We start from the raw sequence: 27,695 nt of genomic DNA, 5'->3' as shown, positions 1-27,695 counted from the left end.
ACACTTCCAAACAATCCATGGGTCAAAGAGGAAATTTGAAAGGGTATTTTAACAATTAAATGGAACTAAATGAAAATGAAAAGACAACACATCCACATATGTGGAATGTAGATAAAATAGTGCTGAGAAGGTTAACTTACAGCATGAGATGTGCTATTGGCAACTATTAGGAAAGATCTCAAACCTAAAACCTAAATTCCAACCTCAACAAACAAGAAAACAGAGGATCAAAATAAACCGAAGGCAACCAGAAGGACATAATAAATAAAAGAAATCAATGAAGTTGAAAGTAGGAAAGTAGTTGATAAGAGAAAATCAATGCAAAAAAAAAAAAGCTGATTCTTAAAAAAAAAAATAAAAATGATAAACGTCTAGCAAGGTTGACAAAAATAAAAGAGAGAAGATGCCAGTCACCAATATCAGGACTGAAATAGTGTATCTGTATCACTACAGATTCTACAAACCATGAAAAAGAAAATGAAGGAATACTTTAACAACTTTATCCTTATAAATTCAACAACTTAGAAAAAATGGAGTAGCTTCTCAAAACCCACAAAGCAACAAAATCAGCCAATATGAAATAGATAATCTGAATAGCCCTCTAACCACTAAAGTAATTGAATTCATAATTTAAAAACTCATGAAAAAGAATCCTCCAGGTCTAGATGCTTCCACTGGAGAATTTTAACAAATATTTAAAGGAGAATTAACACAGAGTTTATATAATCATTTCTAGAAAAAAGAAAAGAAGGAAATATTTCCCAATTCATTTTAGGAGGCCAATATTATCCTGATGCAAAACCAGACAGTAGAGAAAAGAAAAACTACTCACTAATAACTTTTATAAACTTAGACTAAAAAACCACAACAGAATATTAGCAAACAGAAACCCATAATATAGGGATGTCTGAATGGCTCAATCAGTTAAGCATTCTACTCTTAATTTTGGCTCAGGTCAGCCCCACATGGGGCTCTGGCTGGACATGGAATCTATTTAGGATTCTCTGTCTCATCCTCTTCCTCTGCCCTCCTCCTCCTCCCCTTACTTGCACACTCTCTGTCTCTCTCAAAACAAAGTGAAACATGAAACCATAAAATTCTTAGGGAAAAAATATAGGAGATAATCTTTAAGATCTAAGGCTAGGCAAATGGTTCCTATACTTGCATCAAAGTCATGAATCATAAAAGGAAAAACAATCATAAAATGGGCATTTTCAAAATTAAAAAATTTTCTTTTGTAAAAGGCTAGGTGAAATGGATGGGAAGAGAAGACACAGATTAGGAGAAAACATCTGTAAACCACATATCTGGCAAAGGACTAGTATCTAGAATATATAAAGAACTCTCAAAAGTCAAAAGTAAACAAAAAAATCCGATTAGAAAATAGGCAAAATACATGAACAATCATGTTACTGAACAGGATATATAGATGGCAAATAAGCACATGGAAGAATTTCAACATCACTAGCTATCAGAGAAATGCAAATTGAGACCACAATGAGATATTACTTCATATATATCAGAATTGCTAAAATAAAAAAAAATAGTGACAACATTAAATGCTGGTAAGGATGCAGAGAAATGGAATCATTTATCAATACTGCTACTCAGAACATAAAATGACATAGCATTTCTGGAAAATAATTTGTTGGTTTTCTTAAAAACCATGCAGTAATCATATGATCCAAAAATTACTCGGGCATTTATCTGAGAGAAATAAAACATATTCACATAAAAGCATATACACAAATGCTCATAGTACTATTATGTGTAATAGCCAAATACTAGAATCAGCCCAGATGCCCTTCAACAGGCAAATGGCTAAACAAACTGTGGTGCATCCATAGCATTGGACACTACTCAGTAATAAAAAGAAACCAACTGGGGTGCCTGGGTGGCTCAATTGGTTAAGTGTCCGACCCTTAGTTTCTGCTCAGGTCATGATCTCCTGTGTCGTGAGACTGAGCCCTGCATCAGGCTCCACACTCAGTGGCGAGTCGGTTTGAAGATTCTCACCCTCTGCCCCTCCTCCCACTCTTGCCCTTGCTCTCTTTATCTTTCTCCCTAAAATAAACAAACAAACAAACAAATCTTTTTTTAAGAAAAGTGAACAAACTGTATATGTAACAACTTGGATGAATCTCCAGGTAATTATGCTGAATGAAAAAAAGCTGACTCCCAAAAGTTATATAACATAAGATCCATTTTTCTAATATTTTTGAAATGACAAAATTTTAGAAATGAGGGATAGATTAATAGTTGCCAGGTTTTAGAGATGAAAGAAGGCAATTATAAAAAGGCAAACATGTGGGATCCTTTCTGTAATGCATCTGTACAGTATCTTGACTGGGATGGGGGACATATCAACCTATTCATTTGATAAAATTGTATAGAACTAAATACATATACACACACACAAATGACTACAACTGCATGTGAATCCACAATTATCTCAATTTTTAAAACATTTTATTCTTCCTTCTTCATAAACTGGACTTTCCTACTCCCAACAATATCAACAACAAATCCATCTTAGCACCAATTTCTGCTGAGCTCCCATATACTCTTTTCAAGGAGAGCTCTTGCAGCAACCATCAATTGGTCAGAATTGATTGGCACATCATCATATAAAATATTCTCTTCAGAAATAGTTAACCTTAATCTAACCAAGCCTGTGGGCCCTATTCCAATTTAGAAGAACAAATTAAATGACCTGAAGAGAAAACAAAAGCATAGAGCATTCTACAGAACAGTGACATATAAGCCATAAAAAAATTATTTGATATATGGAATTTTCTTTCAGCTTAGTTTTAGCCATACTCACAAATATGCATATATATGCATATGATACATAAAGCAACTACCTAAAATGTTAACAACTGATATATTGAATGATTGTTCTATCATTGTGTATTCTTTCAACTTTTTATTTGTCAAGATATTTTCTTAATAAAAAGTTGGTGGGAAACAAATCTTGCTGGCTGTCTGGGGATTGGATGATCTTTCAGGCCCCTTCCCTCTGTGATAGTCAGACACCAAAGTTCAAATCTTGGCTCTGATATTTATTAGCTGTGTCTTCTGGGTCTCATTTTTTCCTCATGTATAAAGATGAAGACTTTGGAACAGTTCTAAAATTCTATAATGTCTTAAGGTCACCAGAAGTTTATTTTAAATCTCTCAGTAATCTGTTCACATCATGAGCAATCATCACTGCAAGCACATTTTTCTTCCAACCTGAATCTTGCAAGCAAACAATAATCTAAGAACTCTCTTTCTTTTTCAAGACCCCCCCAAAAGAGAGGAGAAACAGAGTTCTTTAAACATTTGAAAAATATTATTTGCCTCTCATTCATCTACTTTCCTAAGACAGTCACTTCCATCAAGCCCAATCAATATACAATTATATTATATACTGTATGCAGTTACATATGCTGTCTGCATGCCTCTTTAGCCTTTCCAGTATCCATATTTAGTCATTTTTTACTTTCTCTTATACCTTTCCAAGGCTTGTCAGTCCAAGTCCTAACTAATTGGTTCAAGTCACTCTGAGCTGTCTGACCAGTATGTCTTCTCTAAGGATAAGTCCCAAATTTGATTAGAATTCCAGGCATGACACCATCGTTCCTCTTCTAAGATATAAAGCTGACCGTGCTTATGAAGATTTGTGCCTATAGTAGGTATGTTTACTCTTAACGCAAAGCCCAGCTTTAGGAGCAGAGAATTAAGAACCCATCTCCAACATTAAGGTCTGAGTATCCTTAGAAGAGAAGCCGCCCAAGTAGATTATAGGAGGAACAGAATAAAAGTTATCAAAAATCTATGAGGCTAGTGTACATCAGACACATGGATTTTAAGTTGTTCTCATGACAAAAAGAAGACATTAAGAAGCTTTTCTTTTGTAGTTGTCCTTAATAGAATATACATTTTAATTTTTAAACAAATTTTTAAAGTAATTTTAGGTTCACAGCAAAATTGAGAGGAAGGTACAGAGATTTCCCATATACTTCCTGTCCCCTCACATGAATAGCTTCCTCAGTAACATTTCCCACTAGAGAGGTATATCTGTTACAATTGATGAAACTTAAAAAATAAAATAAAATAAAATAAAACAATTGATGAAACTTCATTAGCACATCCTAATCACTCAAAGTCCACAGTTTATATTATAGTTCATTCTTGTACATTCTGTGGGTTTTCGGGAAAATGCATAATGACCTGTATCTGTCATTATAAAATCATAAAGAATATTTTCACTGCCTTAAAAATCCTCTGTGCTCCACCTCTTCTTCTCTTTCCCAATGCCCAGCTGTTAGCAGTCACTATCTTTTTTTATTGCTTCTACAGTTATTTCTTTTTCAGAATGTCATGTAGTTGGAATCATACAATCTGTAGCTTTTCAGATTGGCTTCTTTCCCACATAAGTGAAACATTCCACTGTCTTGAAGTACAACAGTTTATTTAGCCATTCCTCTACTGAAGGGCATCTTGGCTGCTTCCAAGTTTTGGCAATTATAAATGAAGCTGCTTTCCACATCCATCTGTAGATTTCTGTGTGGACATAAATTTTCAACTCCTTTGGCAAACACCAAGGAGCAGGATTGCTGGGTCATATGATAAGAGAATGTTTAGTTTTGAGAGAGACCACCAAACTGTCTTCCAAAGTGGATGTAGCATTTGCATTCCCAACAGCAATGAATGAGAGTTCCTGCTATTCCACATCCTCAATAGCATTTGGTGGTGTCAATATTCCAGATTCTGGTCATCCTAATATATCTGCTTTTTTTTTTTTTTTAGTTATGTGTATGTTATCTAAGTATTTTCTCAAGCAGCCTTGAAAATTTATAGCATTATTATTATTTAAAAGTTTAAGTTCTTATTTATATTCTTTTTTATAGGCCTATTTTTAGGGCAGTTTTCTTTTTGCCCAAAGTTATCTTGTTGCTACAAAGGAAATGGCTCTTAAACTTTGCTTTAAGAAACATTTTCATTTGCTGACAATGGTTTATTATTAGTTATTTTAAAATCAAGTCTTCATCATTTAAAGGACTAAACTACCAATCACACTAGCACTTTAGTGTATTTATAGCATATGACCAAGTTTATAGGCCCTGTAAAGTCGGCATCTGTTAAAAATTGAAGAGGGAGAAATTGCTTATTTCTATAAGTATAAAGATGTATCTCTGTTTAATGATGCTAGAAAAGACTCCTATAATCAATTTAGATGTAAGAGCTCTGGATCCACTATAAAAGGCACTTCATTTTATTAGGGTCAACTTGAGTTTTAAAGAAGTTACAGAATGTATTTAAGCATGTACACTAAGCCTATGGCAAAGCCTGGTCTCCTTGTTTACAATTCAATGTTTTGTCTCTAGACCAGTGGTAACAAACTGGTTGTCTACAAGCATTTGCATGGTCTGCTCAATGTTATTCAAATTTTTGAATAATCTGGCTAAGGATAGTACTATCCTTAGAACTTGTCAGAAACGGGCTTCTGTTCTGGATCTCACATTTTAGAGGAAATTCCTCTGTTCCTAAAAATATACTCCTTTCTAAGAAGGTCAAAAAGTTTGTAGGGCTGGGAGAAGTGCCCAACTAGAGTCCATATCCTCTCCTTCTACGTTGTGCTCTGGAATCCAGCAGCCCGGAATTCCCTGCCCAAATGGTCCCAATCCCACTTCCAAGGTCTATATGGATCTCTTCTCCAGATCTGACACCCCAACTCACTCCCCAGTGTGCAAATGTGCACCTCCAGGCCTGAGACATAGCCAAGAGATACTGATTGTAGAGAATATGGTTGGAGCTTAGATATAGGAACTGGGTGTCCATCTCTTGGCATTCAAGACCCACCTACATCAGATGGAGCCAGGGGTGAAAAAAGCAGGGGTGGATGCACTGAAATACTGGAGCTGGCTTTCTTAGTGGTCCTACATTTGGGCATGGGATTCTAAAGATCCTAAGAATTCTAAATTAGAACCTGGCTTTCTAGGTCTTCATGAAAGTATATTTGTTAGAGTGGGGGCTAGAACATACATATTTTTTAAAACAATTTGTTGACTTAGTTTCTAACCTTCAAGTATTAAGACATATGGTACGTGGACCTCCGTTTGTACTCATCTCAGGCTACATAAATGGTAGAGGTAGACTTGTTTGTCAATGTTTAAACATTGAGAGAGTCTCATTAGAAATCTTAATTTCTGGCTATTCTTGGTATCAACTGGTGGCTTTCCCATTCTCACATCCTGGCCAGTGCCAGTGGATCTGCATTGCTTAACCTGCTTCCTTCATTCATAAGTCCTGTTTGGCCCTTATAGGCATTTGGGTTGTGAGCTTCTGTACCCTCTCTTTAGAGCTGAATCTGAATCTCCCTTGTTCTTCTAGCTTGCCTAGAACTAGTTAGGAGCACTGTCCTGTACTGAACACTGAAGATGATATACAGCTCAGCTCTCAAAACCACTCAGAAGTCTGGAAAGCCCTTCTAGCCAGCCTGGGAGGGAGTTCAGGAAGGAGCAGACTTGTGCAGAGGTAGTCAGGGATCTGTGTGTTGAGATCAGCAGGACAAGTCCAGAAAGGGGCCACTTAATCATCATTTTCAGCTAGAAAGAGCAGGTTTCTTGCAGCTTTAACAGTTCTTCCTAGTTACTGTGTGGGAAAGAAGAGCAGATGCTTTTTAATCACCTTTTAAAAAAAAAACTTGGAGCTTTTTGGAGTGTAGTTGATACTGGAAGCCTTTTTTCTCCATTTCTACCCTGGAAATCCTTTAACTGTGGGAAGCGTCCCACATTCAGAGAGAAAAAATCTTTAAAAAAACCCGGTTGAACAAGCATTTTGTGTGCATGCAATTAAAGTAGAATCATCTGTCAGTCAATCAAAGAATGTAAATACTTTCAATCCTTTGCAGTTTCTGTTGCAGAGTAGGATGGAAGGACAGGAGAGAGAATTTGGATTCAGCTCCTAATATGGCAGGGACAACTGGGGCCACAGAGAAGTAGAGTTTTGGGGGCCAGGGAGTTCCAAAAATATGGCCTGGGTGGACCTTGTTTACTTCCAGGCTTTTGGGGAAAATGGAAGCTTCTAGAACAGGCATTTCTCCATGCAGCTGCAAATAGGCTTTTCTCTTTACCTTATTTATGAAGATATTTTGAGTGTTAAGTCCTGTTTTTGAAGGGAGTATTGGAATCAGATCCACATACCCTGCTCATGACTCCTTGAGAACAGACTGCAGACTCTACCATTGGACACCTGGGTTCTAATCTCTGCTCATCATTTTACTGTGGGCTATCAGTGAGTGACCTCATCAAGCCATGATTTCTGCACTTGTGGTTTCTGCACCATTACAGGATTGCTGTGAGGTAACTGGATGGTGAATTTACAATTGTAGCATATGGCATATGGCATAAGGCACCTGGTACAGGTTAGGCAACCCTTAAATGTCAGCTCCATTCCTTTCTTCTGAGATTAACCAAAATGAAAATCAGTCAGATCAAAACTATCTTTGGCCTGTCAACCACTTGGCTCTATGCCCCTCTGAGATGACTCTGTCCAAATTACCAGAGTCATATAAATTGAGAAGTTTCCATTTTGTTAAGTTTCAAGTTAGTGTGGAGGAAAAAAAAAGTAAAACTTTTTTTCCTTGACAACTTCACATTAGACTAATTAAAGAATATGTGAGTTGTCATTGCCTAGTATCTGGGGTGGCCTAACAAATAGGAGCTCTCCCACTGAGTCTTGAAGGATTTATGACTGCTTGCTTAGATAATACATTATAAATACTAGAGTTGACTTTTCTGGTGGATTTCTTCAGTCTTTCAAGAAGGACAAATGTGTCAGTGAAGAATGCATAAATCAGTACAAATGAATGTATCCATTTAGTATGGAATAATCACCAAAAGGGTCTGTTCTACTCGATAGTATCCTACCCCTTAATTTCATCCAATGGAACCCCAAGGTATCAGATTGTCTCTTTTGTACAATCTGTATCCTAAAGGATATTCTCCAAGCTTCAAAGTGTTCTCCATTTTCCTGTCCCATTGATTGGCACAATGGGCTGCCTTGGCTGCAAAGAAAGCTCATTAGCACAAATGGAGGGGATGGTCTTCCCCAGGAACAGTTTCTGGGAGCAGGGGAGAACTCTTCAGGGTCAGATTATTAAAGGAGCCACCCAGTCTTCATTGCAGTTGCCCTGGATTCCTTTACCTCATCCACCAGGCTTCTTTCCCATGTAGGGACACCTATCTAGGCAGCTCATCTCAGGAATTCATCCATTTGACGTATATTTATTAATACTATAAGAGAAAGGTTATTCACTAGAACTTATTAACAGTAACAAATACTTTATTATTAAAGACTATTGCAATAGGAGAGAGAGTTTGAACTCTGCACACAACAGGGACAAGTAGAGATTTATAGCTGACAGGCATGGTGAGGGAGTGGATGGAACATTCCTAAGAGGAGCATGGTTAGGATGAGTGGTGCAGAGGAATCTGATTAGGTATCAAGGCTGGAGAGATTCTCAATAAACTGTCTTAACAGGGTTATTTACTAAAACTGGAGTCTGTTGGCCAAGGATGTGTACCAAACATGAGGCCTAGGTTGAAAAGGGCTCAGAAGAGCCTGACTGAAGTTTGTGCAAGCCGGTAGTCCTTGTCTATACTCTGCTACTTCCTGTGATAGGAAAGTCTCCCTAAGAAAGTGACATTTGACTCACAACTTAAAGAATGAGAAAGAGTTTCCCCGTGAAGGGAAGGGAAAAAATCGTCTAGGCACAGAGGAAGAAAGTACAATAGAGAAACAGCAAAAAATATTCTTGATATGTTGCCCAGCCTCCCATTTGAGTTAGTATTTCTTCCTTTGAATGTTCTTTGAGTCTCAGAGATATTCCCCAAGGAGTCAGGAACCTTGTTACTACTGTGCAGCTAACTACTGGTGTGGTTTCCCTGAGATTCTCTGGGTCTGAACTTAATTATTTAAGATAAAAAAAATAAATTGCAGGCATTTGGGATGGGATCTTATTCTGGGGCTGTACTACACATTCAGGTTAGTTAGCATTACTGGCCTTTATCCAGTAAATGCTGGTAGCAGTGCCTAAATACTGTGGTAACCCCTCCCATACACACATTACCAGATGTCCCTCAAATGGGAGGGAAGTGATCCTACCTTCAGCGGGGGATCACCATGTAATCACAAAGATTCCTGCTAGCTGTCATTTGCCTTCCTTATTCTATCTGAATTGTAAATCCATCCTGGAAGAACTAACCTCCATCTTAATCCACTCTCCCTCCAAGCTTCCCCAGTACTCTGGCTTGCGGCAGTCAGCAATTACTTGAAGTACTTATAGATTGCCTCAGGGTCCAGAGAATTTTATAGGTGCATAAGTACCATCCCCAATTCCTGAATGTGGCTCAAAGAGACAGGAAGTTCCAGTACCTTCTTCTGGGAATGTTTTGTATGAACCAGAACTAGGAAAACCCTCCTTGTGCCTTGGTTGATAGAAAAGGGATGGATAATAGCCCATCAGTTTACAGCAGGCAAGGTTTGAAGCAGGGGGGAAAACTTGAGATAGAACCTTCCAGAGTCTGAATGTTTAAATTTTTTCCTCTTTGAAAATTAAACTGCTAATCTTTCTGAGTGGTCCCTTACAATCTCTGAGACTTTGACTAAAATTAGGCACTGAAATCCTCCTACAAGAAGAAGCGAAATCCCAAATCTTAAAATGTTGTATTTTCTCTTTGTGTGAATATTTAAATATACAAATTATGTGTCTATATGCATATGTAATGCATTTTCCAAATTCTATTCTGCTACTCAGAGTAGGATATTTTGGACTTATGCTGAAGATAAATGTATGCTGATGTTTTACAGTATTTCCTGCAGTGTAGCTACTAAGTGGCAGCAATAAATAATAACCACTGGCTCTAATTGCTTAGAGAATTGCCAAGTGATAATCTGTGATGTAATTAAGTAAAAGAAACTAATGTTGTCTTTAACCACCTCCATAAAATAATTCCCCAGAGCTTCCATGCATAAAGTCACCTTGTAGGGAAAAATCAGCTCCAGGCACACCCTACCTCAGGTAGGAAAAGTCAACTAATTCTACAGGGGTTTTTTTTGTTTTATTTTGTATTGTATTATTAAATCAGCTAAAATGAACTTATGTTTATTCTTTTATAAACATAATAGGTGTTACTTTTTGTTTTGCTTCTAATTCCTAGAATTAAACAGGGTGAAAATAAAGGGTTTTGGCTGAGTCTCAGTAAGTGGGTTCCATTGGACCTCCCAGTCCACTGGTTTGTAGAGCACAGGGAGAGGGCATTACCACTTCTTAGTGTCCATGACCTGTCTGCTTTGGGCTAGGTGGGGCCGGATGGGTGTACATGTGAATCTTCTTTTAGGAGAGTTCTGGAAACTCCCACATCTCTATTCTGACACATCTGGTCCTGCCAATTAACTATTATAGTTACAGGACTCCAGGCTCCAGCTGTCATCTGAAACCTCCAAAGGGGATTTTTTTTCCTGTTGAAATTAAGCACATGTCCAGTTGTGGAAGAAGTATAGGTGGGATTTGCCAAAAGCTTTTTCTCTCTGGGCCATGGGAATATATTTATCCTGGTTTCAGAAGCATACTCAATCTTCTTACCATTATTGTGATTTGTGAACCATTGCTAAGCATTATGGTAGTTGATCAAGACCCAGAATTCTTCCCATTAGGCTTGCCTTACTGTACTCAAACTCAGAAACAGTGTAGACGGGGTAAGGGTCTCTGAGCCTGATAGCTATGCAGACACAGCAACCTTATATCCTTCTGTCTCCAAGAATTCAATAACTTTACAGTGTCTCAAGTCAGCTAAAATAGTTGAGGGTTGATAGCCAGGTAGAAGAATGTTTACCTGAAAATCAGCCAACAAGTTGCATTTCTATCAGGGTAGATAATAAGTATATAAAAACAAACTATCTCTGAAAATGAGATTTTATTTTCTGTTACATGATTTCCTGTGGCTCTCTCCTTTTAATCTTTCATGAATTTGATTGCTTGCTGCTGTTTCAGTAGCTTATGATTAAAGGGGCTAGAATTTTAAAAAGGAGAAAGGATAAACCAACTTTGAAAACTTCAATCAGATTGCAGACTCTCTAAGTTCAATCAGTCTCCATTAAATCTTCTGATTTGATTATCCTTATTTTTCAGGGTTAAGACTCCTAGTTATAGGCAACTAATTTTAGAGCCATGGGAATTCTCAGCTTTAAGATATTGCTAACCTCTCTGTTAAGCCCAGAGATTTGGAGTTTTTACTGGAGTAGGCAATTTCCTGCATTAATTAAAATTGTGAGATGTTGCATACTTCCAACTGAAGTCACAGGTGTGCTTTCCATGAAAATGCAACGTCTATAGAGCTGTTTTGCTAACACACTATTTAATTCAGTTTGCCTTGCATACTATTATCAGGGTTTATGATTTTGGAAAGGAACCTCTTGACTGTAAAAATGACAGCAGCATATCACCAAAGCGAAGGTACTCAGGAGGTAAAATCATTTAAAGCAATGTAGTATTATGGGATGGATGTTTTCCTATGATACTCTCTTATCTTAACATCCATTTTCTTATCCTGAAAGTGATGTTACTGATGTTACTGTTATAAGAGCCAGACAGACTTACAGGAAAGAATATTCTATTTCAAGTAGTGACTAGTACATAACCATGAACCCTGTGCAAGATCTATAAATGTCACTTGAGTTCCATTGGAATAAGAGTAATGTGGCCATCCACATCAATTCACTCACATCAAGGGGGGTCTTGCTATCTGCGACCTCAGTTAGGTGGATAGGATCCTAACTCTGTGACTAGTATTTAATATTAGATACTTATTTACATTCCTGAGACTCTTCCTAGTTTTGACTTTCTGAAGCTCCTCAGCCAGGGAAGTTACCACCAGAAGAGACAAGCATGAAATTAGTTTTTCATAGTCATTTAGTAATGGATAGAATGCTCGTAGCTCACTTCCTTTGGAGTGGTTTTGAATTCTTCTTCTGTGGCTCCCTGTAGACCTTGGATCAATCCCCATCTAGAGAGCTGAATGAAATAGACCTTTTCCTCACTTGCATCTCAGGCTGTCTTAAGTGGTATTTGGGGATCAGTTCTTTCCCAGTGGGCTAAGAATCTCATGGTATACCAAACTTCCTACCTAGAAGCATCCCAATCTAGCATTTATTATTAGCTCTTCTAGACTGTCATTTTCTTAGTCTTAATTAATGCTGTCACTAACCTTATGTGAATACATGCATGACCCTGTCCTAACCTCAAATCAAATCTTAAAGCCTGCTTTCCTTTCCTCCTCTTGATACATGGTGCTTAGAAGCCCATTATTCTATAAATATGAGCCATAATGGTGAAGGTGCTTTAGGACACACATCTGACACTTCCTTTTTTTTTTTTTTTTTTAATTTTTATTTATTTATTTATTTTATTTTTTATTTTTTTTATATATAAATTAATTTTTATTGGTGTTCAATTTACCAACATACAGAATAACACCCAGTGCTCATCCCGTCAAGTGTCCTCCTCCGTGCCCGTCACCCATTCACCCCCACCCCCCGCCCTCCTCCCCTTCCACCACCCCTAGTTCATTTCCCAGAGTTAGAAGTCTTTATGTTCTGTGTCCCTTTCTGATATCTCCCACACATTTCTTCTCCCTTCCCTTATATTCCCCTTCACTATTATTCATATTCCCCAAATGAGTGACACCACTTCCCTTAGCAATAAGCATAAGACACATTGAAGATGAGAAAAAGTTACCCACTGGTGCTCCCAGAGTGGATTTTGTCTATTTTCACTGTTTCAGAGCATCCAACAGGTTTGTTTACCACACCTGCCTTTCTTCCTTCACTAAGTATCATTTGTTGTGTATCTACTATATGTGGGTCCTGGTGATTGCCAGGGATTCAAAGATAAATAATATACTCCCAGCTCTGGTGAAGTTCATAATCTAGGCTATGAAGTCAAATGGTCTCTTATGAATAGGACAGGAAATATTCTTGCCTGCAGACATGGCATCGATTTAAGGAGGGATTTCATCACTCATGTGGCAGGAATGCAGACCCCACACAACCACGTACTTCTTGATGCCCTCTTGACAGCCCTGATGTCAAATCATATTAATATTAACATCAACACGGTGTGTCATTGTCCTGGGTGCTGATTCTTACTACTAAGAACCTATAAAAGATAGAACTATAGCATCTCTGACTCGATTCTCACTTGACAGAGTTCCTTTTGTCTTAATTCGTAGCACTGTCTTTCCTCTCTTGACACCTCCATTTAATCTGTAACTAAGTCCTGGCTAATGTCCTCTGCAGTTCTTCTCATAGCTCTATCGTTTCCCTTCAGCTCTCACCTAATGTCTTGTAGTCATCTCCTCTTAACTGGGCTGTGTGACTCTAATCTCCCAGTGGCCAGTCCAAAGCTTCCTAAAGTGTAACTGCCACAGCCTCCTCCCCCTACGTAAACACTCAGTGGTTGTCCCATCAAGCAGAATGAAGACAAGTCACAACACCATTTGTGACCATATTTCTGCATTCTTTTCTCTTTGTTCCACAGCATAAGTAAGCATACTGTTGCTCCCAATGTATAGTCTCTGTGCTCTCAACCCTTACTGTTGTTTATATGGCTCCTTCCACCATTTCCCTTCTATGGGAAACCTTCCCATTCTTCACAGCCCAGTAGAAGATATCCTGTCTCGCCCCAGCATTATGTGATCTCTCTTTCTCATTACTTCCAAACACTTTGCAACCCTTATTACTTTCTACCTGATATGATATTCATTTATGGAACAATGAAAACCACTGTGACAATTAGTACATTCTATGGGCTATCATGAGCCAGTTGCTCTGCAGTGGCTTTTTTGTACATATCTTACTTTTCTATTACCAGTGGGGTAGGTGCTGTGATCCTCCTTCTGCGGATGAGAAAACTAAGCCAGAGAGATAAATAACTTATTAAGCTCACTTAGAACAGCCAGGATTTGAATCAGAGTCTGCCTAACTCCATATCTTATTGTTTTTAATAATTATGCTTCCTTTGCCTCCTTTATACATATTTTTAAAATATCCTCTATCAGTTTCCATCTACTAGCAGAAAAGGAAAAAAAAAATCCTTTTATGTGTTTTCCATAAAGTAGAACTTTGTTAAATTTTTGAATAAATGCCTCTTGACTCCTTATCCTGTTCCAGGTACTTCCAAAAATTTAGAAGATGATGTTGAATGCTAAAAAATTGCATTGCTTTACCTGAGGGTGCCTTGGTGGCTCAGTCAGTTAAGCATCCAACTCTTGACTTCAGCTCAGGTCATGATCTCAGGGTCATGAGATGAAGCCCTGTGTCAGGCTCTGTGCTCAGGGCTCAGCTTGGAATCTGCTTAAGACTCTGTCTCCCTCTGTCCCTCCCCCAGCTCATGCACGTGCACGCTTTCTCTCTCTCTCTCTCTCTCATAAATAAATAAATAAAATCTTAAAAAAAATAAATTGCATTATCTATGTAAGTGAGCAGATAGGTGCATTTGGTCTTAATTTTGTTCTCTTCAATTTTGGGATGAATTTAGAAACACTTGGATCAAATGCGATGAAAAGATAGGTTTTATTTCTTCAAATCATTTCTTCATTTAGGCAAAAAGTAACTGGGATGGAAAATAATAGGGGAATTAACTCCAAATTGTGAGTTATTGTATGTATACACACACATGCACACACACGCACATGATATATACTCTTGTTTGCCACAGAAACACAAACAAGGAAGAACACTGGCAGATTAGTATTTGAGAGCTTTAGTTTCAATGTCATTTTGAATGGTGCGTATGAATACTTCACATTCTTGTGTCTGTACAAGAGATGGATAGGCCTGTCAGGGTTGGTCTACAGAAGTACAGCCTCTTATCTTCAAGCTTTCCTTGAGTGACAAAACACTGATTTCACATTTTTATCTTTATTTTCTCTTTTTACTAGTTCTAAAAGATGGCCCTGTTCTTAGACAAGATCATTACCCTTTTGTCTTCTGTCCTCTATAAGCAAAACAGTTGGTTAGGATTTGGGTTTGAGCCAAGGATAAGTACCCCATACTCTTCCCATATACTGTTGTAATACTTGGTAGAGATAGACAAACGTTTGAGATGACTGTACTTGTTTTTATGAAGTATACTCCATTTAAGTTGAGAGTCTGTGACCTGAAAGGAACTAAGAATTCAGAAAGCAGATGATCTGCTGTAGCTTGTACCTTATCTAAAACTCCACACATAGGAACTGGGCCGCATGTGTTACATTTGAATGGTATTGAATACATTATTCTTTTTATCTGATGCTGAGGCTTGAGAACCAGAATTTCCCATATTACAACTAATACAAATCAGGAGGCAACTCATTATTCTGGTGTTACAAGGAGTTTTATTCTATGTTAACACAAATCCAGAAGTTTTCTTCACTGACTAGAATAGGATGAAGTTAATAGAGATAAAAAATTAATTGCAAGGTGTTCTTTCTTTTTTCATTCTTTCTTTCTACTTTCTTTCTTTCCTGGTCTCTTTTTCCCTTTCTCCTTTTCTCTCTACTCTTGAGATAATGAATCTCATCAAATCATGTAAGGCAAAATTAAATCCAGGCCACTGTTCTCTGGGTGATCATCCCTGCTGAGAAAAGTAATTGTTTAATTTACTTTCCAGCTAACATTCAGGAAAATAAATGTAATATTAAGCTCTTGCAAATATTAAGTCTACTACAGCAAAGTTAAACATTTCTTTTTTTCTTAAAGATTTTATTTATTCATGAGAGACATAGAGAGAGAGGCAGAGACATAGGCAGAGGGAGAAGCAGGCTTCCCATGAGGAGCCTGATCTTTAACTCGATCTCAGGACCCTGGGATCATGATCTGAGTCAAAGGCAGATGCTCAACCAGTGAACCATCCAGGCACCCCAAACATTTCTTTTAAAGATTTTATTTTTGTTTTGAGAGAGAGAGTGAGCATGAGTGAGAGGATGGGGGAGTAAAAGGAGAGGGAGAAACAGACTCCCCACTAAGCAGGGGGCCCAATATGGGGCTCCATCCCAGGACCCCGGGGATCATGACCTGAGCCAAAGGCAAATGTCTAACTGACAGAGCCACCCAGGTTCCCAAAGTTAAACATTTTTGTTATCATCTTCCTTGCACCTAATATTTTCAAAACAGTATTGTTTTTTCTTACTTTTCCTTGATTACCCCACTTGTTTCATTTGTTTCAATGCACAATGACACACAGAGGCTGTCCAGCTAAACCTTGATCATGTAGGAATTATTAGAACCCGTTTAGGAAAATATATCACCAGAATTCTTAACTCAGACCATGTTTTGAAAATCCTCAACTCTAGAAGAGGAGAAAATCCCCTGGATAGAACACAACTGAATTTTATACACCTACTGTCCTGCTACCATCACCACCATGAAAGCAGTATGACCAAGAGGGTTATCCCTATAATTCATGCAAGTACAAATACTGCCTCCTGTTAGGATGCGCTTTCCAATTCACAAAGCTTCTTCACACATCATTTTGCATGATTCTTGCAACAACACTCTACATGGACGAGCAGGAAATGACCCTTTACTGAATTTCAACCTTCTATGAGTGGACACTTACTTGGTGGGTGGCAGTCTGGATGTCAAGCCCTGAGGTACAGGCCCTTTTGCTACTTTATCAAATAGGGTTCTTCCTCTGTCCAGATGCCAAAATATGTCAGAGGAGATACAGTTGGAGCACATGTTCCTCTCCACATTGGCTTGGACATCATCATCAGAAAAGGGAAAAAGCATAATCAGTAACTATAAGAACCATGCCATGATTATCTTAATAACTTTGAAAGAAGCTTCAAAGGGATGAGGAGATAAAGAAGCATGCTCAGGTGCAATATTTCTGCATCTGTGAATAAAACATAGATATTTGGTAGCTAATAATTTGGAAAAGCTTTTTGTGCTTTAAGGAGGACTTTTTAAATTTTTCAAGGAAAAAATTGTAAACACTTGATATTGAGCATGAAATTGAGAGGTTTTGTGATAGGACAGGTCTAACAGCTCTAACTGCTAATATTAAGAGACTTCTTATTGCAGCAGAAAAATTACAATAATCATATGCCCTGTGATTTCAGAATGATTAAGAGGCTTCTCACTGCTTCTTCTAAGAAACAAGGTCACTGGCAACCCCACTGCATCTCTACATGGTTATCTGATCACAGATAACATATTTTTTCTTATAAGAGTCTAGGATCTAGGTTCTAGGTTCTAGAATCTTTACTAAAAATTTAAAGCACATAGGGGTCACTTCTTGAAGCTTGAATATCTTTTCATTGGTAAAGGGCTTACTATTTTCCACTATTTTACATCTCATTTGTATTATGCTATTGCTAAATTTTAAAGCCTCAGGTAAAAATATTGGGTGCTCAGGTCATACAAACAATAGATCCTAAAAATGAGTCACTATTTATAATCTCTAAGTGCTTGCCTGTATAATGATGAAAACCCTTAGATAAACTATGAATAAGTCCTAATAAATATAAATATATTATACTTTGTGGGGAAGGGAAGTTGAAGCTTTCTACCTTATATTTCATTGGCAATCTGTGCTTTTTTTATCAATCAAAAATTGATACAATCTATAACTGACTACAGAAATGCTATGAAAATTATAGGAAAAGGGTAAAAAACTCTAACTATCCATTTTTCATCACTTACTTTTGATACAAGTGATAATATACTCTGATAGAATTGTGATTGCAGGCAATACAGAAAATAATTTTTTTCTATGAGTTATCAAACAATGTAAAAGTCTAAATAAGTTAATAGAATGAACAAATTCTGGTGTATTTATTAACAACTAATAATGATACCTTTTAATTTACAAAGTCCATAATTTATTTAGATTTCTTTAATTTCTACTTGGTATCTTTTTTCTGTCCCAGGATCCCACCCAAGATACTACATTACATCTAATCTTCATGTCTTCTTAGGTTCCTCTTAGTTGTGACAGTTTCTTAGACTTTCCTTGCTTTTTAATGAAGATTTAATGATGATTTTGAGGCATGTTGGTGAGGCATTTTATAGAATGTTCCTTAATTGGAATTTATCTAATGTTTTTCTCTTGATTAATCTGGGGTTGTGTTTTTTTTGGGAGGAAGATCACAGAGACAGAGTGCCATTTTCATTACCCTATCAAGAGATGATACTATCAACACAAGTTACTCTGTTGATGTTGGCCCAAAGCACTTACCCAAGATAGTTTGTCAGGTTCCTCCAGGGTAAACTTACTCTTTTTTCGCTTTCCATATTATACTCTTTGGAAGGAAGTTACTACGTTGAACCTGCACTTAAGGAGTGGGGATTTATGTTCCACCTCCTTGAGCGCAGAGTATCTGCATAAAGTACTTGGTCCGATAGGTATTTTTAAATTATGAAAACCTGGGAGGATTTCACAAGTCAAAAGTGTTGTAAGGAGGAATGAGGAAGATGAGGGAAATCCATATGAGGAAGCCAAGAATTCAAGATAATGAATCATAGCTAAGGTATGATGTGAGATTGCACTCCTCATCAGGGGTTAAACCATATGACTTGAAACACATTCCATTCAACTCTTTCCTGCTTATCCAGTTCCTCTGGAAAAGTGAAGTATTGGAACATTTGGAAACTATAATGAAGTCCAGAATCCTTTCACTTTTCTCTTGAGATCATTCTATGAATACAATACTTCATTCACTGACAATGCCTATCCTGCAGTAAGGTCCTGGTGTTGAAAATGCCTAAAATGTTTTCCACATTTCCAGACAGAGCTCCATATTTTTTCTTGGGAGTGGATACAAGTGGATAAGTGATGAGAAGAGATGCTATCTCTCATTTATGCTGTTGCATTTGACTTGGTTAACTTAACCCTCTGATATTGGACAGCCATTGCTGTGTAACAAATCAGCCCCAAATTCAGTGGCCGAAAAAAGTAACCATTAGTTATTGCTCATGCATCTGTGAGACAGCTTGAGTTTATCGAGCCTGAGTTTAGCTGAGTAGCTCTGCTTCCCATGAAGATCTGCTAGTTGGCTAGGTGGTTTCACTGATTTGTGTTCCTCACCCTTCTCTTCAGTCCATCATGCTAGCTGTAGCATATTTTTTTTACCATGGCAATGACCAAAGGCAAGAGAACAAGTAGTAGCATTTACAATCTATCATACCCTTATTTCTTGAAATACTTTTTCTCTTTTTTTACTATCTTGATCCTCTTACCTCTTACTTCTTTAATTCTTCTTCCTTTGACTCAATACTATAAATAAGCTCTACTTAAGGCTTAATCTTTTAGTCCTGACTTTCTACACATGTGTGTTCTTCCAAAGAAAGCTTATCCGTGGTCAGACTTTCTAATTCCCTAATGGTCATTATCAGTTTACTATTAGTATTTCAATATTTTCATTATCTTTAGTTCCATGCTCCATATAAAGTTATGTCCCAATACAAAGCTGTATGTCTGAAAAAGACTTTGGTTTTTCTACTATGTTTGACGTGGATGCAAAAACAAAGTCCTAATAAAACCTATCCTACATTAATAGAAATTTGATCTCTCTTAAAGTTAAAAGAGAACACATCTGAAAGAAAACAGTAATGATAAGAGTATTAAGAACCATTTCCTATAAGAAATGGTTAAATTTACTAATTTTTAAAAAAAGATTATTTATTTATTCATGAGAGAGAAAGAGGCAGAGGGAGAAGCTGACTCCACGTAGGGAGCCTGATGTGGGACTCGATCCCCGGTCTCCAGGATCACACCCTGGACTGACGGTGGCGCTAAACCGCTAAACCACCCGGGCTGCCCGAGTAATTTTTTTTTAATCTAGAGATTACATAGGGCATCATTGCTGTGTTTACATAGTTGAAGCTATGTAGGCCTGAGCTTTTTCTTTTGTAGAACTATACCCAATAGGTAGATCTAGGGGAGGAAAATTTTAGCTTGATACAAAGAAAAAAAATAATAAACAGACTGTACAGAAGCAGAATGGGCTGTATATCTTTATTTTTCAATTATCATCACTTGTCTTTCCTGAAATGCCTTGCTCCCTCTTCTTCCAATTATCCATCAAAATTCTATTTATCCCAAGCTTTTATCCCTCCATAAACTCCTCCCTGACTATTCAATTTTATTGATCCCTTTCAACACAAGTTGCTAATTTCCTGGCCCACCCCAACTAAATCAAGGGCTCATTGAAAATAGAAATAAAACACACTATTTTATATCCCTAAGTATAAAACACAGTGCTGAGCTTATAATAGACATTCAATAAATTCTTATTGACTTACTGTTCTATCACAAACTTCCTGATTTCTAATCTGGAATCATTAGAGTTGGTTAGAATTGAACCAGGTTGAAATGCTTTCTCAAGAACCTGATAATTTCACACTTATTTCACAAGAGGAGATACCTTATGATTTTAATTGTAGCTCAAAGGAAGTAATGAATTTTGCCATCACTTGCCATCCAAGCTTCTATTTTCCTACTTACCAAAAAAGACACCAAATGTAGAGATCCTCTAAGATTTTAGATTTATAGTTCAGATAACTTGTTGGGAGAATTAGCAGAACGAAAATGCCATCATTTCTTCATGTCTGAAAATTATTTAATGCAAAAATCATCTGATGAATGAAAATACCTGACATGGAGGAGCACATACAACACTGGAGAACTGTCACTCTCATTTGTATTCAGGTCTGCCTGTTGTCATAGTTACTGATGTACTCAAAGTGATTTCCCTCCTGAATCACACTCTGCAAACCTTCAATGAAAATAAGCTATTCTCTCTGTTTTATTTTTCTCTATCCAAGAGTTGAAGCTAAAAAAAAAAAAATAGTATCAGTTGCATGGATGTTTTTATACTTTTAGCAAGATTTTCAATGTACAAAAGGAAGAAGGGGTTTAATCAAAATAAGTGCCTTTGATTGAGGTCTCGCCTCATTTGTTCAGCAATGATTCACTGAGAAGCTAGGTGCTGAGAACACAACTATGATTATGGCCCAGTGCCTGCCCTAGAAGTTAACAGAGCTCTGTGAGAGAGAGATAAGGGATGCATTTCAGTGAAATGCAATCAATTTTGTTCCAGAAGCAGAGTATGGAAGCCAATGGAAGCACTATAGAGAGATACCTCAAAAAGTTTGGGGGTGCTAATGGAGTCAGGTCAAAGGGAGGCTTCCATTCTGTGAGTCTTGAAGTATTGCTCCTGTGAAGTTTAGCAAATGTATTTTTTATCACTTTGGGTAAAGAATGCCCATGTTATCTTGCAGGTCAGGTTCACAGAGCAGTGGTGTGAGGCAGCCAGCCCTCTACACACACATCACCTGCTAATATTCACACACAGCCTCTCCTTTCTGCTTTGGCTGCAGGAACTCCTTCACAGACATCCTCCGTGCCATCCTGCTGTCCCTGGAAGTCCTTATTGAAGATCCAGAGCTTCAGATAAATGGTTTCATTTTAATTATAGACTGGAGTAATTTTTCCTTCAAACAAGCCTCCAAACTGACACCTTCAATCCTCAAACTGGCTATTGAGGGGCTGCAGGTATGTTTACAAAATGTACAGTATGAGACCGTGTGACAATGTATTTTTTTTCTTATTTCAACCAAAGTAATATTTGTCCTTGGGAATAGCAAAGAAAACTGAGACACAGTTCACTTGTGAATCCTCCATATTTTCACTTCAGCCTCAGTTAGTTTTTTTTTTTAATTCATCTTCATTTTCATTAACAGCTCTAAATTACTGTTACCACAGGCACAAATTACCTACTGTAGCAATTATGAATAAAGCTCAGATATGTTTAGCTGAATCCATCTGAGAGTACACAAAAAATTAAAACTAGAAAACATCTGCTTTATTAGTATGTCCTATATAGAGGTGGCATGGGGGCTTTCCAGGGTTCCTAGAAGCAGTTTTGACTGAGGAGATGCATCCTGTGAATCCTCACTTCCCAGAATGCACTGGGCTTGAAGTATTTGTACTAATGTGAATCACTCAGAGAAAACAAAGGAAGCAGACAAAACTCTACTTCCTGTTCACAGGACCAGTTGTCAGGACTTTGAGGAAGGGGATTTTGTGCAGTGTGGAGTTTGGGGTAGTCTCTGGAGTCCCTTCTATGTTTAAACACCAGTGATTCTATGAAAAGTAACAAACTCAGAGGGACAATCCTGCATAGCTTCCTGATGGCAACATTATTATAGTACAAAGTAAAGGCACAGTTCAGGAAGAATAAAACTCATGTTCCTTCTTAATTTTATAGGAAGATTGACTCAATGGGTGGCATCTCTCCCCATACATGGCAGTTATGCAATTATGTAGAAAGCAAAATATTTGCTAATTCTCAGATCAGTAGCCATTACTCATGCTCTTCAGGAGACCCATTTCCATTACTCATCATACTCTAGTGTGATGAGTTATTGATGGGTCTATTTCACAAAATAAACTGGCTTATTTGTATTTGGCCTCCAACAAATATCTAGCACCATGTGGGCCTTTGATAAGTGTGTTTATTGAATGGATCCTTTTTTATTGAAATGCTTTCCTATTTCAAGGATAGGAGAAGTAAATTAGGTATTTCAGAAGAGGAGGAACAAGAACACACTATTCCATAATGCCACATTATCCTGGGAAGGTACATCACTCAGTGTATTGGGGGCACATTTTTGAAGTTGTGTTTGCCTTTCTAGACTACATGGAGTGTGCTGACTGACCTTAACCATCCCAATCATAGACTGGTCTGTACTTTACTATCAATCACTTTCTCTCAACTTTAGCTACTTTTCTCCAAACTCCTTTCATCTAAGTCTCTGAACATCTTATATCTCTCTCTCTCCTTACAGCTTTTATCAAAAGTATTAAAACAAGCTGCAGGGTTTATTCATGCCCTATAATCATGCTGCTGATAATTCCAGGATTTTCTGTGGTAGTACAAGCTTCATTTAATTTTATCCTTTTTAAAAAGATAATTCATTACCTGTTAAAGTAGCTATGATTCAAGCTCTATGTATTTATAAGATTTTTTTCATAAATCAGGAAGGAAAATGTCCTTTATTCCAATTGTCCTTTGTTCCAATTTTTCTTTCTGAAAATGTGTGGATTATATAATCTCTCCCTTGCCAACTTCACCAGGCTGATGTGGGTCTTACTGAGTTCATGCATGTGAACCTGTTTTAATAGGGAAAGCTATACATAAAGTTGTAAGATATTTTTTGCAAGAAATACTAGATGATCTTTTGTAGGCAAGGTGGGTTGAATCTGGGGTTTTACTTGTACCAGGGCCTGGGATGAATTGCACAATGTTCTGGAGCTCTGATCAAGCAATAACTTCTCCTAGGAGAAAGGGAGATGCATGAAGTCAGGGTCAGAATGAAGAAAAGGTACTTCCTCCCATCATCTCACAGAGCCATGGCCTCAATCCCTTTACTAGTCTCCCCTTATATAAAGCAAGGTAAGCTCCCTTGACTGAGGGGAAGTATCAGGCTAACCTGGAGTCAGGCTATCTGGATTGGAATATAGCTTTTTTGAGGGCTTCTGTCTGCCCAGGTATTCAGGGCCTAAGGAATCCTGAGGAAAGTGCATTCTCTGCTGCTGGGAGAAGGAAGCTAATGGTCCCAGGGGAAGTTGAGCTTGGGTGTAGCTCCTCCATCTAGGGTACAGGCTCCCTGGACCATCTAGCTGTTGTCTTGGCAAGAGTGAAGGATCTCTCAGGACCACTACAGAGAGGTGCTGCTTTTGCAGTCAGATCTGGCCAGCCACTGGTGACTTCTCACACCAAGCTATCTTCTTTCAGGCTTTGGGGACATCCATCCATCCCCTTCTCCTGGCTCTCCCAGTGATCTGTCTTCATTACAGGGATTGTAGCCATTATGCCCTTTTACATTTCAAAAAAAAATCATAACTGGTACTAAGTAGAATTCATGCCTTCGTGCTTATACTTGTCGTACAAGGAAGATCTCATACAAATCTCCATTTGTCAGCCATGACAATTCAAGATAAATTCTGTAACACTGCTGATGTGGGTAAAGGCACAGACTTTTGTGGAGAAAGGAAAAGCAATGTGAGGCCAGTGTCAGTGAGAGAAGAGGAGCCCCTGCTCTTCCTTCTGTGTACCCTCTGAGAGGCTTGCAGAGGTTTGGGTGTTTACTAGACATGTGGGAGATTGCAGGGAGGCAAGGTCCTATGTTCCAGTGAAGAGAACTTGCTCTGTCGGCTGTTCTGCCTTTTGTAGGGTAGATGTGAGACAGCAGCTTTGTCAGGGGGAGTAATAAAACCACTTCTGTGCTAGGCCATCTGGTTTGGGGTTTTAGCTATTTATAGGAGCTGTCTCAGATTACCTGCTGCTCAAACCCTAGACAATTTGGGCCCCGGGATATGACGGTCCCCACACATAGGTAATACAACACCTCCCACAGGGAGAAGGGGGGCGGGAGCTCACTGCTCAGGCAGTGAGAATTTAGAATCATTTTTGGTCAATCCCACACCTTGTATTACAACCTAGTTCCCAAACCTTGAGTTTTAGCCCTATTATCTCCATTCTTAGTCCTCTGTAAAGACAGTAGTTCAGTGCAACATTCAATTACTAACTGTTGTAGGTTGAGTTCTTAAGGAGTGGATTCTGACAGAGATTAGCGGGCGGGCGGGAGATTTATTAGGGAGTGCTCTTGGGGTCAGCTCCCATAAAACGGAAGCTATGGAAGAATGTTTGCCAGCAGGAGAAGTTAATCTGGGTTTCAGTCACCTCCAATGAAAGCCTCAGGTGCTGTGAGGCTGAGATGATCCTTCAGATTTTTCCCTGACTGGGGCCAAGGGGTTGGATTTTGGTGTTCCCATATTGTTCAGTCATTGGTTATAGACTTCCCTGGAAAATGGTTGTGAGTTTGGGCAAAGTGGCTCTCTTCAGCCTGAAGCCCCAGAGGGCACTTTTACCTGCCAACTTTCTGCTGGCAACATTCCCAGCAACTGGAGAATAAATCCTCAGTCCTGAATGCGGCCTGGCTGTATATCAGAATATCTACCACAATAAGCAAAAGATATTTGGGATATCCTATATTTGTAATGTCAAGGAGCCTCCTTTAGTTTGCATCAGAGTTTTAAATTACCTTTTTTCTTGGTTGCATACAGTCCCCAGTTATACCCAAAGTGGAAATAATAGCCGGTAATATTGAGGTGATAGACACTGGGCTAACAAGTCAGTGCCAGTCCTCCATTTGGGTCAACGGTTGTATTTCTATGGCTCAAAAGCCAATTATATATATATATATATTCAACTCATCTTTGATAAAGGGGGAAGGCAATACAATGGAGTCAAGAGAGTCTTTTCAACAAATTGTGCAGGAACTGGACATCTGTGTGCAAAAAACTGAATATAGATACAAACCTTATACTCTTCACAAAAATTAACTCAAAATAGGTCACAGACCTAAGTGTAAAGTTCAAAACTATATTAATCCTATAAGATAACATAGGACAAAAACCGATGTGACCTTGGTTATGGCAGTGATTTTTTTAGATGTCACACCAAAGTCACCACCCATGAAAGAAATAATTGCTAAGCTAGACTTCATTAAAATTAAAGACTTCTGCTTTGCAAAAGACAGTGTCAAGAGAATAAGAAGAAAAGTCACAGACTGGGAGAAAACATTTATACATCTGATAAAGGACTGTTATCTAAAATTTACAAAGAAATCTTCAAACCTAACAAATATGGCAAATAAATATATGAAAAGATGCTCCACATCATATTCATCAGAGAAAAGCACATTAAAACGGGATACCACTATATACCTAGTTAGAATGGCCAAAATATGGAACACCAATAGCACCAAATCCTAGCAAGTTTGGGGAGCAATAGAAACTCTCACTCATTGCTGGTGAGGTGCAGTTTTGGAAGACAGTCAGATGGTTTCTTACAAAATTAAATATATTCTGGGCACCTAGGTGGCTCAGTGGTTGAGCATCTGCCTTTGGCTCAGGTCATGATCCCAGGATTCTGGGATCGAGTCCTGCATTGGCCTCCCCGCACGGAGCCTCCTTCTCCTTCTGCCTATGTCTCTGCCTCTCTCTCTGTGTCTCTCATGAGTAAATAAATAAAATTTAAAAAATAAACATATTCTTACTATACAATTCAGTAATCCTGCTCCTTGGCATTTACCCAAAGGGATAGAAAAATAAATATGCACGTGAATGTTTATGACAACTTTATTCATAATTGCCCAAACTTGGAAGCAACCAAGGTATCCTTCAGTAAATGAATGGATAAATAAACTGTGATACCAGACAATGGCATATTATTTAGTGCTAAAAAGAATTGACCTATCAAACCATGGAAAGTCATGGATGAATCTTAGATGCATATCATCAGGTGAAAGAAGTCAATCTGAAAAGGCTACGTACTGCATGATTTCAACTAGATGACATTCTGGACAAGGCAAAGCTACAGAGACAGTAAAAAGATCAGTGGTAACCAAGGGTTGTGGGTGGGGGTGGGGAGGGATGAACAGGCGAGGCACAAAGGCTGTGTAATGCTATAATGATGGATACCTGCCATTTTACATTTGTCCAAATTCATAGAACATATGATACCAAGAGTGCACTGTAATGTAAACTACGGGCTTTGGGTGATTATGATATGTCAGTGTAGGCTCATCAATTGTAACAAATGTACCATTGGGTGAAGGGGATGCTGATAATTTGGAAGCTACACATGAGTGGGTGAGGGGCTATGTGAGAAATCTCTGTGCCTTTCCTTCAGTTTCGCTATTAACTTTAAACTGCTCTAAAAAAATAGAATCTTAATGAAAAAAAAAAGGGTAACCATATTGCCTCTAACAACGATTATCAAAAACATGGTGTGCGTAGAACTTTGGTTATGTGCTTCATAGGCTGACTTAATGAGTTGTAATAATAATCACATAGAAGACTGCTCTTTAAGGAATCATCAGATTTTTAGATCAAAAGGTACTCTGTACCAGCCAGTCATGAAATACTAATAGTGTATGTATTATACATTCCTCCTTTTACAGCAATGCTTTGAGGAAATGTCATTGTTTAGAATGTTAAGTTGTCCCAGTTACATAAATATTCTATGAATATTAGTTCAAAGAACTTCAGTTAAAATACTAATTTTGAGAATGCCTGGAAGTCATTTTCTCTCACTCAGCTGTTTGATCTCTTAAATGCAGTCAATAATGTCTAAAAGAGCCGTTGTATCTGTTCATTACAACTTGCTTAAATTTTAATCAAACTTAAAGTAATATTTATGCTACCATTTTAATACAGCGCAGCATTATTCTCAGTTCTGCCGGGGAATTCTGAAATCCTGTTCTTGAGTTCTGTAATGCCTCCAAAATCAATTCTTGGAATCATTTCTTGTAAATCACTGCGGCCCCACCATTACAATCAGCACAGGGCATTTATCAATGTTCCGCCAACCCCGATCCTTAAAGGGCTTACCGTGCTGGAGTGTTTTACTTAGGACGAGCTAGAGCCTTGGGCCCTGCAGGCTATTTACAAAAATATTTGATTCCCTTAAGGATCCAGGCATTTGTTAAGGGTTTAAAGCAGCTTACTTTTCACTCACTGGAGGAGAGCCAGGCAGCATTCTTTCTTCTTTTTTGCCTCATTTCTGGGCTAACGTCATTTTCCCCTGGCCAAT

General features: G+C 38.1%; 1 protein-coding gene across 1 annotated transcript in view; it reads left to right on the top strand.

The window, feature by feature from the left end:
• Positions 1 to 27,695, top strand: part of CLVS1 (clavesin 1) — a 162,973-nt gene that overhangs the window by 51,577 nt on the left and 83,701 nt on the right. Inside the window, exon 2 of the mRNA XM_055318407.1 lies at positions 21,412 to 21,586. Within this exon, the coding sequence (XP_055174382.1) occupies positions 21,412 to 21,586 (175 nt within the window). The remainder of the gene's footprint in view (positions 1 to 21,411; positions 21,587 to 27,695) is intronic.

Source organism: Nyctereutes procyonoides, unplaced genomic scaffold, assembly GCF_905146905.1.
Source record: "Nyctereutes procyonoides isolate TBG_1078 unplaced genomic scaffold, NYPRO_anot_genome, whole genome shotgun sequence".
Lineage (NCBI taxonomy): Eukaryota > Metazoa > Chordata > Mammalia > Carnivora > Canidae > Nyctereutes > Nyctereutes procyonoides.
This window is presented reverse-complemented; position numbering and strand designations above follow the sequence as displayed.